At 41.4% G+C, this 14,796-nt stretch overlaps 3 protein-coding genes across 4 annotated transcripts in view; all 3 read left to right on the top strand.

Moving 5' to 3' along the window:
• Window positions 1-1,706: 1,706 nt before the first annotated feature.
• tagln3b (transgelin 3b) lies at window positions 1,707-3,709 on the top strand (the record flags this gene model as incomplete). The annotated part of the gene is made up of 4 exons (XM_080751886.1): window positions 1,707-1,886; window positions 2,987-3,161; window positions 3,339-3,441; window positions 3,568-3,709. 4 exons carry the CDS (start codon window positions 1,707-1,709, stop codon window positions 3,707-3,709), a joined length of 600 nt encoding a protein of 199 aa, XP_080608012.1.
• A 2,311-nt stretch (window positions 3,710-6,020) lies between these two features.
• c1qtnf9 (C1q and TNF related 9) lies at window positions 6,021-8,739 on the top strand (the record flags this gene model as incomplete). Its single annotated transcript, XM_080751739.1, has 3 exons — window positions 6,021-6,210; window positions 6,366-6,428; window positions 7,970-8,739. The coding sequence occupies 3 exons, from the start codon at window positions 6,021-6,023 to the stop codon at window positions 8,737-8,739; spliced, it is 1,023 nt and encodes a 340-aa protein (XP_080607865.1).
• Window positions 8,740-9,875: 1,136 nt separating this feature from the next.
• spata13 (spermatogenesis associated 13) overlaps window positions 9,876-14,796 on the top strand; it is a 34,569-nt gene continuing 29,648 nt past the window's right edge. For both annotated transcript variants that reach the window (XM_080752126.1, XM_080752128.1), the window contains exon 1: window positions 9,876-10,390. In XM_080752126.1, coding sequence (XP_080608252.1) covers window positions 10,349-10,390 — 42 coding nt within the window. In that variant the 5' untranslated portion in view covers window positions 9,876-10,348. The remainder of the gene's footprint in view (window positions 10,391-14,796) is intronic.

Consider the following 14,796-nt stretch of genomic DNA (forward strand, 5'->3'; position numbering starts at 1 on the left):
GCATTGTATACAGTATGTTGCTATTTTACCATGACCTCCCTAATCTTTGTTCACAATTAAACTAATATTTTAAGAAGACATTTGTGCATATGGCACATTCTGCCACTAAACTTGTAGCTGCATAATTGGAGACTAGGGTACATGTTGTTCACCATACTGCTGCACACAGCCTTTCTCTGGAACATTCATCCACCTCAAACATAACTTGATAAAAGAAGACAAATGGCCCTAGCTCTCATTATTGCAACTAGACTAGCTCCAAAGAACGGATACACAGCCTGCCCTATCTGCCTTCTACCTATAGGCTACATCCAAACCTAGACAAAAATACCTATTGAGTTGTATAATATAGATACAGTAGATAGCCTATGGTTTAATGTTTATTATGTCTACATGTGTCTTATTGTAGAAGAATATAGGCCTATATATAGAGAAAGAAAGTAGTCAAAAACTTATATCGGAATCTATTACATATTTGGAACATATCGTTTTTTTGTTTTTACTACTGCAGTGCCTTCTGTATATTTTATGCACCTTACTCATGGCAGGTCTATCGTGAAATAGCCATGGATTATAACTATGTATGCATGATGTTTTTTTTTTATTGATTCTGACTTGCATATCTATGATACGAAAGTAAAATCAAGACTCTGATCAAATACATCTATGATAGTCTTGATCCAAGGCTAGTCGCGTATAGCATGTGTACTATAGGCTAAAGCTGGAATCGGTTATATCGATTTACCAATGTGCTGTAAGGTGCCATGCCCATGTCGTAGTGTGCCTAGAATCCCCCATGGACGCCTCTTAAGGCGGTCGCATATAAAACGGGCATCGTGCCACTCCCGGACAATGTAAGGTCTTTAGCCTCGCCTGACGCACAAACGGACGCGCCTCCGTTGCGCTTCATGGATGCTTCAGCAATTCAGCATCCTCTGCTCTGCTCAACTCAGCGGAATTAACACAGTGGCAAGGAGACTACAGGGACATCCTTTTCTCTAGAAGAGTAAGTGCACCCAGCCTTCATGGGATACATTTGCGATTGCATGACGCAGCCGGCCTGCAGTAAATATAGCTACTTTTAAATTAGTGGCATTGCCTGTATCATGCTAACTTAAATGCCTCTAGGGTATCACATTTTAGGAATAATTTCGATAAGTCACAATGCTGTGTCAGTTTATTTTCGTATGGGCTACATATCAGGATTTCCTGATTTCCATTGAAAAGTTTTTTCTCTGCGTTATTGTTGCAGTTGCTGCATTTGCTTTGATTTGTGCTTTGCATTGCTTTGGTCTATACATCAGCTTGCATATACGAGTAATTGGATTGGCTGCTTCCATGGCAATAAGAAAGGCTGTCCTTGTCCGGGACAAATGCCAAGGAGGACCACACCCATCCCCGCAAGAGCCCCGTGTCTCAGGGGGTGCGCCTGGGCGCACATTTAGCTGAAAGGGACAGATGTTACTGGGAAAGGATTCAAAGGAAAGCTTGAGAAAGACATATTTTAAATGTTGAAGCTATGATAATGTTTTGTAGGCCTACTGTATTTTTCTGATAGTAGTCTACTATTGTGGGGGGGACAAAGGACTTTGCTTCATTCTTGTGTTATAGGTCTATGCCTAATTTGATTTTGTCCTTTCAGCTTCAACTTTGCTGTTTTCCTCCAGGGTTGCTTTGGTTTGGTGTAGCTTGTTGGGTGTGTTGTCATGGCGAACAGGGGACCCACCTATGGGCTGAGCCGAGAAGTGCAAGAGAAGATAGACCAAAAGTATGACCCTGATCTGGAAGTCCGGCTGCTGGACTGGATAGTCGCACAGTGTGGAGGAAACATAGAGCGACCACAGCCGGGCAAGCAGAACTTCCAGAACTGGCTGATTGATGGAACTGTGAGTGCCTTTGCATGTCTGCTGGAAATAGAAATAACCATTGAATTATTTAAGCACTTCAACACTTAAAGGGAAATGAACGTAGAGGAGTTAAAATTCTCAACCTCATTTTGTGTCAAATTACAAAATATGTTAAATTATCTTCATCTTAAAACCTTAACATTTGTCATGCAGCTAGTTAACGCCTAATTGAAGGTTTAGCTTGAGAGGTTGAGAGGTTTTTTAAGCCCTCATTCCTCATTGGGTACCTGGGAGGGTGAGTGGTCGACACATCAGGATTAAGCTAAACATCTGTTATTGATTGTGTGGATAATTTGACACAGAGCTGAGCCCACAGAGAATCTATATATATTGGGAAAGCTGTGACGTAGAGCTTTTAATTTGATCACACCAGATGAGGAGAACACCAGGCAGGCATCGCCCGTTGTCTCATCATTATGAAAGTCCAATATTACTGATTCATTTCACAGGCCTTATCCAGCGTTTCGAAATGTCACTCTCTTTCTTTGTGTAACAAACATTGTTAGATTGATTATGTTGGATTGATAGTGTAGTTCTGCACGTGTGTGTGTGTGTGTGTGTGTGTGTGTGTGTGTGTGTGTGTGTGTGTGTGTGTGTGTGTGTGTGTGTGTGTGTGTGTGTGTGTGTGTGTGTGTGTGTGTGTGTGTGTGTGTGTGTGTGTGTGTGTGTGCGTGCATGCGTGTGTGTCATCGTCATTTAATGACTTGTTTGAAGTCATCAGTGGGGATGGGTGTGTGTGTGTGTGTGCCCTGTCTCTCTCTCTGTATCAAACTTGTCTGTCCAGTGATTTGCGTTGTGAGTTGTGGTAACACTGTAGGCTCTGTTTCCCTTGTGGGAGACCAAGCAAGCATTAAACACAGGTTGTAACATTGGGGGATCGTCCAGGGTCGGGTTCTCTGGTGGAATGGGGGTGAATGTAAGGGAAAACACTCTGCCTGAAGCCAAGAAGCCCAATATCTCCCTTGGCCCGGGGGCCGCTGGGGTCGACTGAGCAGTAGATGTTTGGTTTCCCACACTGGATACATGGGTTAAAAATCTAGGTGGCTACAACAGCTCACCACTCCACATCCCTCCCCCAGATTCTCTGCAGGCTTATCAACAGCCTGTATCCAAGAGGGAAGGAACCCATCAAGAAGATTGCAGAGACACAGATGGCATTCAAACAGATGGAGAAGATCTCCCAGTTCCTGCAAGCAGCCGAGGCCTATGGGGTGACAACCACTGATATCTTTCAAACCGTGGACTTGTGGGAAGGTGAGGTTTTCTCAGATCATTATTGCTTCTCATTGACACATTTCATTTCACATGATGTATACCATCCTTCCGATCAACTGCAGCTCAAAACAAGATTCCACTGTGTGTGCTGTACTGCTTGTAGATGTTTTAATCGATTGCATGAGAAAAAATTTTCAACATGTGTTTTGACAATAGGAAAGGATATGGCAGCAGTGCAGAGAACCCTGATGGCTTTGGGCAGTGTGGCACTCACTAAGGACGATGGCCATTACAGAGGTGACCGTGATTGGTTCCACAGGTGAGGAGAACGCTCATTGCAAACTACAGAAGTGATCTACTTTTTTTCTGGAGCTCTTTGGACATGGTTATTTAATACCTTCATTCCTAAGCTCATACCCTGTCTTTCTTCATGCTGTATTTGTAGGAAAGCCCAGGGGTATCGGCGGGAGTTCACTGAAGAACAAATGCGTAAAGGGCAGAGCTTGATTGGCCTGCAGATGGGCAGCAACCAAGGGGCCTCCCAGGCTGGCATGACAGGTTATGGTATGCACCGTCAGATCATGTAGATCCTGGGACAATGATGGGATGCTCAGTAGTAGCCCACTATCCGTGTCTACACCATATTATCCACCGATCCCTTGAAAATGTATCCCTAAAACCTCCATAAACTGCGTACCTCTGGCTGTGTTAACTTCACAGTTTCCCTTCAAATGCTGCTTGTCCATCTCCAACACTTAAATTCCAGAACCTATTACATTCATTTCACCCTTCGGCTATTTGCTGTTCGCATTTTGGATTTGTTCAATGAAGTCATTCAATATTAATTTAGTCTTACAGAGAACCCAGAGTTGTAATTTAAAGCATACACATTTCCAACAGACATAAGCAAGTGTTATATAGCATGTATTCCATTTCTTTGTATTCATATGTTCATCTATGTGTGCCATTGTTCAATGATTTGAGACAGTCTGTTACAATGTAGTATTGTTTTACCTTGAGCTACTGTATAATAGAACTCGATGACTGATGATGTCTCTGCAATCCTGTCTGTAAAGACTCATTGCAGTATCCTCTGTAACCAAATCACCATCACATTGTGCCTGGTTAAGGAAATACTGTACAGAGACTGTGTCCTGCTATACTGGCCTCATTTTGAACTCTAATATGTTTGGTTCATTATGAAAGTTGATCTTTTAAGGGTTATGTGTTAGAATAGATCAGCCTATAATGTGTCCAATTTTGCTCAGGCCAAGTGTATGACAGTGAAGTTAAAATGTTTAGTTGCAGGTATGATTCTAGTTTGAATGTGCACTTTTATGTTGTCATGTTTATATTTTGGAAATATATTTATATCTTAAGGCTTGTTATGTAAAATGTTGCTGAAATAAAGTATGTAAACTTAATTGTTTGTAGGTCTATATGAGATGATAAAGACGAGGCATTCTGATAGCTGTAAGGAGACTCAGTTAAACTCAGGATTTTGCACTATAATAGTATAAATCATGACAATTATTGTGTTATATAACCGTTTCTCCCGGTCTTCCCCTGTGATATTGTTTGATAAAGAAGACATTTCATAAATATATTGCTAAAATTACATTATACTGCGATTGTACTGTATTATAGAAAGATAAAGTGACAAAAGTCACAAAAGCCTCATACACTGATAAAACACTTGTAATTTCCTTTTATCATCCCATGGAAGTGCCATGCATCTGTAGAATGGTATGAGTATAAATAAAGTAATTCTAATGAGGACTGGGCTTGGGCTTTGGAGCACAAACTGAAAAGGTCAAAATTGATAGCAGTACAGTTTATGGGGTCATGTTATTAATGATAAATCTTTCAAATAGCTTGGATGATAAAAGCATGCATGAATTAACTTATTTGCTTATTAACAGTTTCCATTAGATAACCGGAAGCTTCTTAATAGCTGAAGAAATGTTACAGTCTGTCATTCTGTCTTGCAGACCAATATTGTTCTCACACAACACTATTAAATAGGAGTTACCCATGTGAAGGTGTTGTGACAGCAAGCACAATAATTTGCATGATGTAAGTAATATCCTGCACTGAATCACTACAGGAAGAGAGTTGAATCTTTGTTATGTGGTTCATGGTTGGTTCTAGATGGTAAAAGAGTGGAAAAAAGGCTAAGGATGATTCCTTTGACTGAGACTATAAGAAAATAACCTCTTTATTTTTACATGCTCAATAAAGGGTTCAAGTGTTGAGTGCAGAAAACGTTTCAGTCATGCGATCATCATCATGATGGTCGCATGACCGAAACATTTGCCGCACTGAACACTTGAGCAGTTTATTGAGCATGTAAATATAAAGAGAAAGTTATTATGAGTCATCCATGAATGTTTTTGTGGAGTGCGAGTCTTTCTTCCTCTATTTTTTCCCTATGGCTTTGAGACCACCGCACCTGCAACCAACCCTGAATTAAGGACAAAGAAAGGTTTACCCTGGACTGTTCTATGGTGCCACAAGGTGAGTTCAAGCTGATAATTAGCTCCGAAGGGAAAGGAGGGCCATCTAGAGGAGCATATGATGGGGAACTGAATAACTAACAGGAGGCAACAATAAGTAAACCAAAAAGTAGCCAGACCAATGGAATGGGGGCTTAGTGGATAAACATTATTGTTGTCCAAAGTTCTTATCCAGTTAGTGTTTTGTTTGGTTGGTTACTTGGTATCTTGGTTGTCTTTTATTTAGCTCAGATCTCTTACATGGGTATTGATGTGGGTTTGATAACTACTAATAGATGCACTGGTGTGCTTGCACTGTGCATGTTATACATTAGTGTATGGTTGGCTTGCAGTTGTTTGAGTCTTGTTTAACACAACAATCTTTTAGTTTGCATCAAGGGCAATGCTGCGAATAAGACTGAGCATCACCATTTTGCTCCTCCTGTTGGCTGCAAGGTGTCTTGCACAGGCAGAAGCTACTCCGCCAAAAGGATGTGTCTGTGGACATCCAGGAATACCAGGGGACCCTGGACACAATGGATTACCTGGCAGAGATGGTCGAGATGGACTCAGAGGTGACAAAGGTGATCAAGGTACTGTAAGTTAGAAGAAAGAGGTTTAAAACCAAATTAAATGATGTACAATTCTCTTTAGCCTACTGGTATATCTATATACACTCTTTTCCTCTGTCAAGGTTTTATGCAACAGTTTCAAGATTTTTGAATGCAAAATTATTTCATTGATAAAGGTGAACTTGGAGCTAGTGGAACTCCAGGCAAGGATGGCCTTAAAGGAGACAAAGGGGAATTGGGTAGGTGTTTTTCCTAAACGAACTACAAAAGTGATGGTCATGAATTTGTATTTTGGAGAGATATTTCACCTATCCTTACAATGCACATATGAATCTTCATTTTGTTTATGCTTGAGAGTTTCTAGTCATTCTGTGTCGTGATTTTCAAATACATTGTAATTGCATAGTAACAGTAGCACTACAAGACCTGTTGTAACCTATATCATAATACGTTGTTATACCTTTCAATCCGGGAGACACCTTTGTGTCTCATAGTTGTTGCTATACATAGGCTATAGAAACATTATTTATTGAAAACATTTTGAATAAGAATTTGAAGGTTTTCCGAAAACCTAGGTTAGGCTAGGTTTGGTTTTAGAAGGCGTTTTTAGAATCTGCTCAGGTCTAAACAGGTTAAAGGGATATTCCACTTTCAAAAAGCTTTTGGTCATTTTATCGTCTAATCAGGCTTTTGGAAACAACCTGAACAGTTTTTAATTTGCTTCATTCAATATTTAGATATTTGATGTAAATGTTATCAGGCCCTCCAGGCCCAGGGCCTCTCCCCATACACACCCATTGTAACTTCAAACTCCATTTAACCATGATAGATTCATTAAAAACACGCATTATTTTTTTCTGGTGACTCATACTACCCTCCTAATACGTGAGCAGGCCGTGTTATTTCAATAACTTAAAATTAAAAAATAATGTGTGTTTTTAATTAATCTATCATGGTTAAATGGATGTTGAAGTTACAATGGGTGTGTATGTGGAGAGGCCTTGGGCCTGGAGGGCCTGATAACATTTACATCAAATATGTAAATATTGAATGAAGCAAATTAAAAACTGTTCAGGGTGTTCATAAAAGCCTGATTAGACGATAAAATGACCAAAAGTTTTTTGGAAAGTGGAATATCCCTTTAAGACATATACTGTAGTAGGCAGAGTTTAAAAGGGTTCTTTGGGTATACCATGCAGTAAATCCAATAGAATATTGTTTGTTTATAACATACTGACATAATGAATAAATGTGATGGGAATATTATACATCGCTAATGCACTCTTTAAAATGTTACAATTTAATGTTCAGGAAAGTTCAGACTGAACACTGTTTCAGCAGACTAAAACCACATTAAACTCTGAGGGCTCTATTATGATCCAGGTCTCATGCCTTATGCCTTAACTTCTTTGCCTTTTTTTACTATATAGACATATTTTTTTATATATTTCAAATAGCTGATCTGCAAGCTCACAACGTGCAGATGTAGATCAGCATTTGAAGTATTTAAAAATGTTTTTCAAAATAGTAAAAAAAAAAAAAAGGCAAAGAAGTTAAGGCATAAGGCATAAGACCTGGATCATAATAGAGCCCCAAGAGTGTAATAATGTGACCTTTATACGTTTTTAACACTCCCAGAGTTCAAATTAACCCTGCAGACTTGGCTGTGTACAATTCAATCTAGCATCTATCATGGTTAGGTATATGCTTTTAATAGTTTACATTATACCCTTAAGCTGGAAAAGCTATCTCTGAATTGACATGTGCTTGTCATTTACAGGTGCAGCTGGCTCTTTAGGGCCCAAAGGAAAAAGAGGTGAGAACGGAGAAAGGGGCCCACCTGGGAAAATGGGGCCCCAAGGAATCCAGGGACCCATTGGCCTGAAAGGAAATAAGGGAGAGCTCGGACTACCAGGTCCCGTAGGGCCTATGGGGGTTGCAGGTCCTCTTGGACCTGAGGGGCCAAAAGGAGAAATTGGCTTCCGGGGAGACAGAGGCGTTCAGGGGCCTTTAGGACCCCCTGGAAGACCTGGCCCAAAGGGGGACATCGGTGTTCCGGGGCACAAAGGCACCATGGGTTACCGGGGAGAGAGAGGAACTCGAGGGGAGAAGGGAGAGACAGGCGAGAAGGGAGAAACATTCATCCTCCCCCGAAGTGCTTTCTCTGTAGGTCTCACAGAATTCACTAAACTCCCAGCGCCAAATGCACCAATCCGGTTTGACAAAATCCTATACAACAAGCAGAATCACTACGACCCACAGACTGGCAGGTTTACGTGCGCCGTGACAGGTGCTTATTACTTTGCCTACTACATCACAGTGTTCTCCCGAAATGTCAAGGTGGCTCTGGTGAAGAACGGTGCAAAGGTCATTCACACCACTGATAACTACCAGAGCAGCGAAGACCAGGCAGCAGGGGGCGCTATCCTGCACCTAGAAGTGGGAGACAGGGTGTGGCTGCAGGTAGCTGGTGGGGAGCTCTTCAACGGCCTCTTTGCTGATGACGATGATGACACGACTTTCTCCGGGTTTTTAATTTTTGCAGCTTAACCATGGCAGTGTAAGACCGAACGATCCATTGTGTGTCAAGAGAGATTTGCTTGTCAAAATGTACTCCCTAGTGTATGGTATTTAGCCTAATCTTTAAGTCTCACATCTTTATACCTGAAATTACGTGTATTTCTTTTTCCACGCTGGATCTTCAGTAGCCTAGGCCTACTATGTAATTAAAATAAACTATAAACACTCATTTGTGTGTTGTTGCTGGGCGGTAAAAGTGTAATTCAACTGTTCAAAACTAAACGTTTCCACCTCTGAGGTCGCCATTAAAAAACGAGATCTACTGAATGCTTTTCCTAAATGATTGTCTCATGACATCTCCTCTCCCCCACTAGCCTACATTGTTGTTGTGCTTATGTAGGCCTATCGCAAAATTTCAAAACAACAATGAATGACTAACATCCTAAACTGATTATCTGCGGTGTGGCTGGGGCTGGGCTGGTAATCTACGCCTAAACAGAAGACACAATGCAATGCCAAATAACTGGACTGTCTAGTCCTGTGTGTTTTACAATAATAGCTCAAGAGAAAGTGCATTCCGATCAGCAAAGAAAAAAAGGAATAGTGTGACGTTTGTATTCCTCATTCACAGTGTGTAGCCTACTAAAGTACTTTTTGAGGTGCTTGTAGCCTTTACTTGAGTAGGCCTATGTCCAATTTTGTAAATTTTGATTATTATTACTTCAGCCCTATTATAGGCCTACATTTGAAAACTTGAGATGGGAGTGGGACATTCTAATCTGCATAGTGAGTACTTTTGGTACTTTAAGTACATTTTTGATACAAATACCTTTGTGCTTTTACTCAAGTAAATTGAATGAATTCTGGATTTTCTAGTAACAGAGTATATATTTACAATGCAGTAATTGATACCTTTTCCACCACTGTTCATTCAACGCTGCACCTTTTTCTTCAATGGGACCATAGACTGTAAGAAATAGAATGGGACGCATCAAACTGTGGGCGCGTCTTTAGATCACGGACTCGCCGATCGATCCGCGATTGGCTGTCGTAGCGTGGTCACGGTCCGGTCAACCAATAAGCTCGCAAAGGCGAGCTGATGGCCCCTCCCCCTCAATCAGTGCAACAAGTGCACAGTGATGCTCTCTGCTGTGTGTGTGCCGTTGCCGTTCAACCTGCCAAGAAGCGCTTCCACTGCTGGAGCATCAACGGACTTATTATCCCTCCGTTGTCCTCAACAATTTCCAGACACTTAAACTATTCCGTATTTACGCGAGAGAGAGCTTCTTCCGACCGGGGAAGCTGGAGACAACAGCTTTTTATGTATTTGTTTTAGCATAGGGGACTGAATTTAGTAGAAGTGGAACTTTTGAGCTAGCAGGAGTGGCTAGTGTAGCAGCCCTGGCTGTCTTTGAAAAGTCCAGCCAGCCATTTGTCTCAAGATGTTGCGAGGTAGTTGGCATGGTAGCGGCTAACTGACTAACTAACCGCAGCTTTTGTTTTTACTCCTCCTGACGACATGTTTTCTACTGTGAGCGTCGAGTTCAACCTTTGGACTTCGGAGAAACTCACTCAGCCTTCCAAATCGTCTGGTTGACCCACACCATGGTCAGCCAACAAAAACATCTGCTGTGTTGATATGAAAAATCAACAAGGACAACTCACTCCGACTATGAGGAGGGTAAGCAAGGCAACAGTGGTGGAAAGTAACTAAGTACATTTACTCAAGTACAAATTTGAGGTGTTTGTATTTTAGCTGAGTAATACGTTCACTTCTACTCCACTGCATCTGGGATCCAAGTATTGTACTTTTACTCCTCTACATTTATTTGAAAACTTTAGTTACTTTGCAGATATATATTATAATATGAAATATACATTAACCACCCCCTAGTCTGTTTTACAGACTTACATCTACAATATATCTGCTATTTTCAAACATTTTGTACTTTTACTTTTGGCACTTTAAGTACATTTTGATGCCAACATATTCATACTCTCATACATTATGAATTCCTGTCTTTTACTTATAACAGAGTATTTACACTTAGGTAAAACATTTGAGTACTTCCTGCAAGGCAAGCACCATTATGCGCCGCCCGTTCCCATTAAACACAAATAATAACAATTCACCTCACCTTATTTCATAAAAGTTCATAACAGTACGATGTCTGTTCATTTTTGTTACTTTGCCGCTTTGTTTTGCCGTTTTACATCACAATAGTAAAAGGGTTTCTTGCCTGTTGTGTGCTTTGGAAAGAGAGCGAAAGGAGGCTATTGTAGTGCATTACAGCCGTGGTTGTTATAGTGATGTGGGAGATGCCAGGCAGTGAGATGGTGAAGGAAGGGGTGGGGGCCTCCTCAGCAACTACAAAGAGCTTTATGGGCAAAGCAAGTTCATTAATGCACAAATAAATAAGCAGTTCCCCCTCCCAAGTTCATTGCAAGCTTAAAAAAAGTACAGTGTAATCCTCTTTACAGCTGCTTGTTTCCAAGGCATAGTTAATTCTGGTCATGCTGTAATAAATACCCATTTGGGGGGGAATTTCCAGTCATCCATACAGTGTTTGTTTTGCTTGAACTTCTTTCTACAGCCCCCCTCGCCACAAACTATAGGGAGTTATTAGTTAAATTGTATTTCTAAATAGTATGACATGTGGCTATATCCTCCTGTTGCACATATTACAATTTCTGCAGACTGAGAGTTCTATAAGAATGTTCTAAAGATTCATCATCAAGTTATCAACAGCTCCTACATATAAAGTAGTAACGCAGCAGGTATAAAACTTTTCAATGGAATGGCACCATTCCATATTTGATGCAGCCAGGCGTTAAGTTGAGCAAACACACAAATGGGGACACATTTCAGTATCGGTATTAGATGAGGAAATTAAGGAGAGTTTAGTTTTATGTAGCTTATAAACAAACTGTCATCCCCATAAATGCAGAGCAGGCACAGTTTCTGACATTCAATCCTATAACACGTCAGCCCATCTTTACAAAAGAGCCTTTGTAATAATGAAACTTAGAATCTTTTTTTTACTTATTTGACTTGAATGTATTAATCATGAACACAGTTTTATTGTGCTATTAGAATCACGTAAGAGCATAAATCCTTTTTGTTGGCAAAATTGTAACGTTATGCCTATAACCTAGTAACTGATATGCCCATAAGATAAGATAAACCTTCATTCATGGTATACTTGGAGGGAAATCATATCATCATAGCAGCAACAGCACTTACAGCAGTGACTTTAGGTTTTCTGCTTTTTATAATCTTTGAAGATGAATGAACATTTTTCTACATTCAAATGACGTATTATGCTAAATAATTGTGATGATCTCATACTTGCAATCTGACGATACCATTATGTAACTAGAAACAGTGCTCTTCCGAGCACAGGTCTCCGCCAGGTCAGGTGTCCTGGTGGTGCTATAATAAGCCAATGTGAAAAGGGTGGAATACGGAAAATCGGACAGATCCGTGTTGATCACATGACGACTGTAGAGATACTGTCTACCGATTTGTATAATGTGTGGACAAAATCTGTAGTGTAAAGAAATGTGTTTTGCAAACATCGGCCTCATGGTGGCGCTAGAACAGGGCCATGTCAGAAATGTGGGGCAGAGGTTCTGAGTTGGCATCCAGGGAGTATGTGTGCACAGTTTTGCCACGCCCTGGCCAACGACGCCGGCGATTAGCTGGTAACAAACTAATGGGACACACAGACGGACGGATAGAGGCAAAAACATTCCCTCCTGGTGGAGACGATAATTGAGACATTGATTGATTGAAGAGTTTATGAGCAGTTTGCAACAGAAAAGAGTACAGTTTCATGACAGCACAAATCACTTGTACAAGGTAAACTAAAAGGAGATCCTAGTAAGCTTTACGGCTTATTTACACAGGAACCACTTTATGTATCTCATATAACATTGACAGACGGATAGAACAGAGTACTTTGAACACCTGTTTCGAATGATATCAACGCACTTAATGCGAAATATTCACATGTTTTCAGACGCTTCAATGCAGAGGTATCCGTAGATACCGGATACTGGGTATCCCGGTATCTCACAGTGGATGGTTGAGAAAAAAACAATGAAACAGTGGCTTGATTAGTAGTGAAATGTCGACATCTATGGTCAACCTCAGAGGTACACAATAATAAAACCTGAGCTGAATCCCAGCATCGAACTAGAGGCCATGGATTCACTGTTCCCCGGTGTAATGCTCCACGCCACAGACCCCGACGGAGCGGCGCGGTATTGGGCGCCGATGACCCCCGTGAGTCGCCACCGAGGCGAGCGCTAGCGAGCCGAGTTGCCGCGACGAGCGGTGGGAACGGCGACCAATCCCACTCAGCCGCGTTACCGAGATATGTGCCGTTATGGACAGAATAGTAAATATTCAGTCCCTCACTATCCACCTCTACCCCACTGCACGTCTACCCCACTATCCACGTCAAAGATAAATGCACAAAAAAGGAGTCACATCATCCGTTCATTAGCTCAGTCAGTAGAGTACGGATGCAACAAACCCACGGCTTGGGTTCGATTCCCGTGAGGGGAATATAATATTCAAGGCGACAGATATCGGCGCATGCGTACATCAAAGTGCACGGAAACAGGATACCCCGTGGATACTCCGTGGATACCCTGTGGATACTCTCTGCATTAAAACGTCTGAGAAATGGTGAAAAAGTCTGATTGAATGCGAAGAGAGCAGTCGAAGCTGGTGCTTTGAATAGGATAACATCAATTACAAAAGCAGAAAAGAAAATAATAAAAAACAGGGCGATAAAAACAATAGATGGGGGCTTAGTCTATTTACAAGTCACTAGTAGCAGCTGTCTGAAGGTAACTTTTCAGACCGATTTTGAAGGAGGGTAGGGATTTGCACTCCTTTAAGGCCTGCGGGAGGGCGTTCCACATGTTGGTGGTATAGCTGGAGAATGAATTAAAGCCTTTTATTGTTAAATCAGGGTTGAACATGATTAGTGGAGCTACCTCTGGTGTTTTTTTCGTGGACATCCTTGAAGTAGTTTGTCAGTTACATGGGTACTGTACCTTGGAGGTGTAGTGTACCTTGTACACTAGGCCCATTGCAAGATGCTGTACTCTGTCAGCTACTGTAAGCCACCCCACGCTTATGTAGTGATAAGCGGTGAGTTGGGCCCGAGAAGGAAGACCAAGCATGACCCTAATCAGTTTGTTCTGGGCTGTTTGGAGCTTTAATTTTAAGGGAATTGGGGCATTGCGATACCATACGAGGATTCCGTAATCAATGAGGGGCCCAATTCGTTCCCTTTCCTGTTGTACCTTGCTTTTACTGTACTTACTGTACTCTGTACTCTGTTCTTGTTTTTTTCTTTTTATCTTTTTCATATTTCTCTGTAACTTTGTAAATAACCTTATACTGATGTGCTGCCTCTGGGCAACACATTTTCCCCCTTGGGATAATAAAGGTATCTATCTATCTATCAATAAGAGCAGGCCTAAGAAAAGGTACAGGTAAAAATGTGATGAGAGAAACTCGCATACAATGTTTTTGAACCACCCAAGCCCAACCACCCATAAGTAGTTATCCTGGTAAATGTCAATATGCTGCGTCATATTGGTGTAATAACAAGTTGTATAATGCAATGCAGACAGAGAATAGCCTATTTGAGTGCTGTACTGCGGTTAGGATGTTGTCAACTTGGCCTAATAATGTTTTGTCCTTTGCTAAACTCAGTACCCTGTGGTGCGGTGTTGGATTTCTGGGTGGTTGTTTCTATGACAAGCCACAGCAGATCAGGTGGGTGAGTTAGCAGGTGCTTCGGTGCAAGTGGTTGACACTCCCTGGCTTTGGCGTATACCGGTACGTCCCATGATCTATGGAGGGGGTGTGGCCCCTGTCTCCGTCTTCCTTCATCAAATTATAAGGAACTAGGTCACAGCCACAATATGAGACTGCTGGAATAGCCTACAGCTTGTCAGAGGTCACCTGAGATGGTTGCACTTTGCAAAACCTATTTCCGATTTTTAAGCAATCCAGCTGTGTTAGAAGATTGTTGACTTGAAATAATGCCTTTGCGAGACTTG

Source organism: Nannobrachium achirus (genome assembly GCF_963921795.1).
Source record: "Nannobrachium achirus genome assembly, chromosome: 21".
NCBI lineage: Eukaryota > Metazoa > Chordata > Actinopteri > Myctophiformes > Myctophidae > Nannobrachium > Nannobrachium achirus.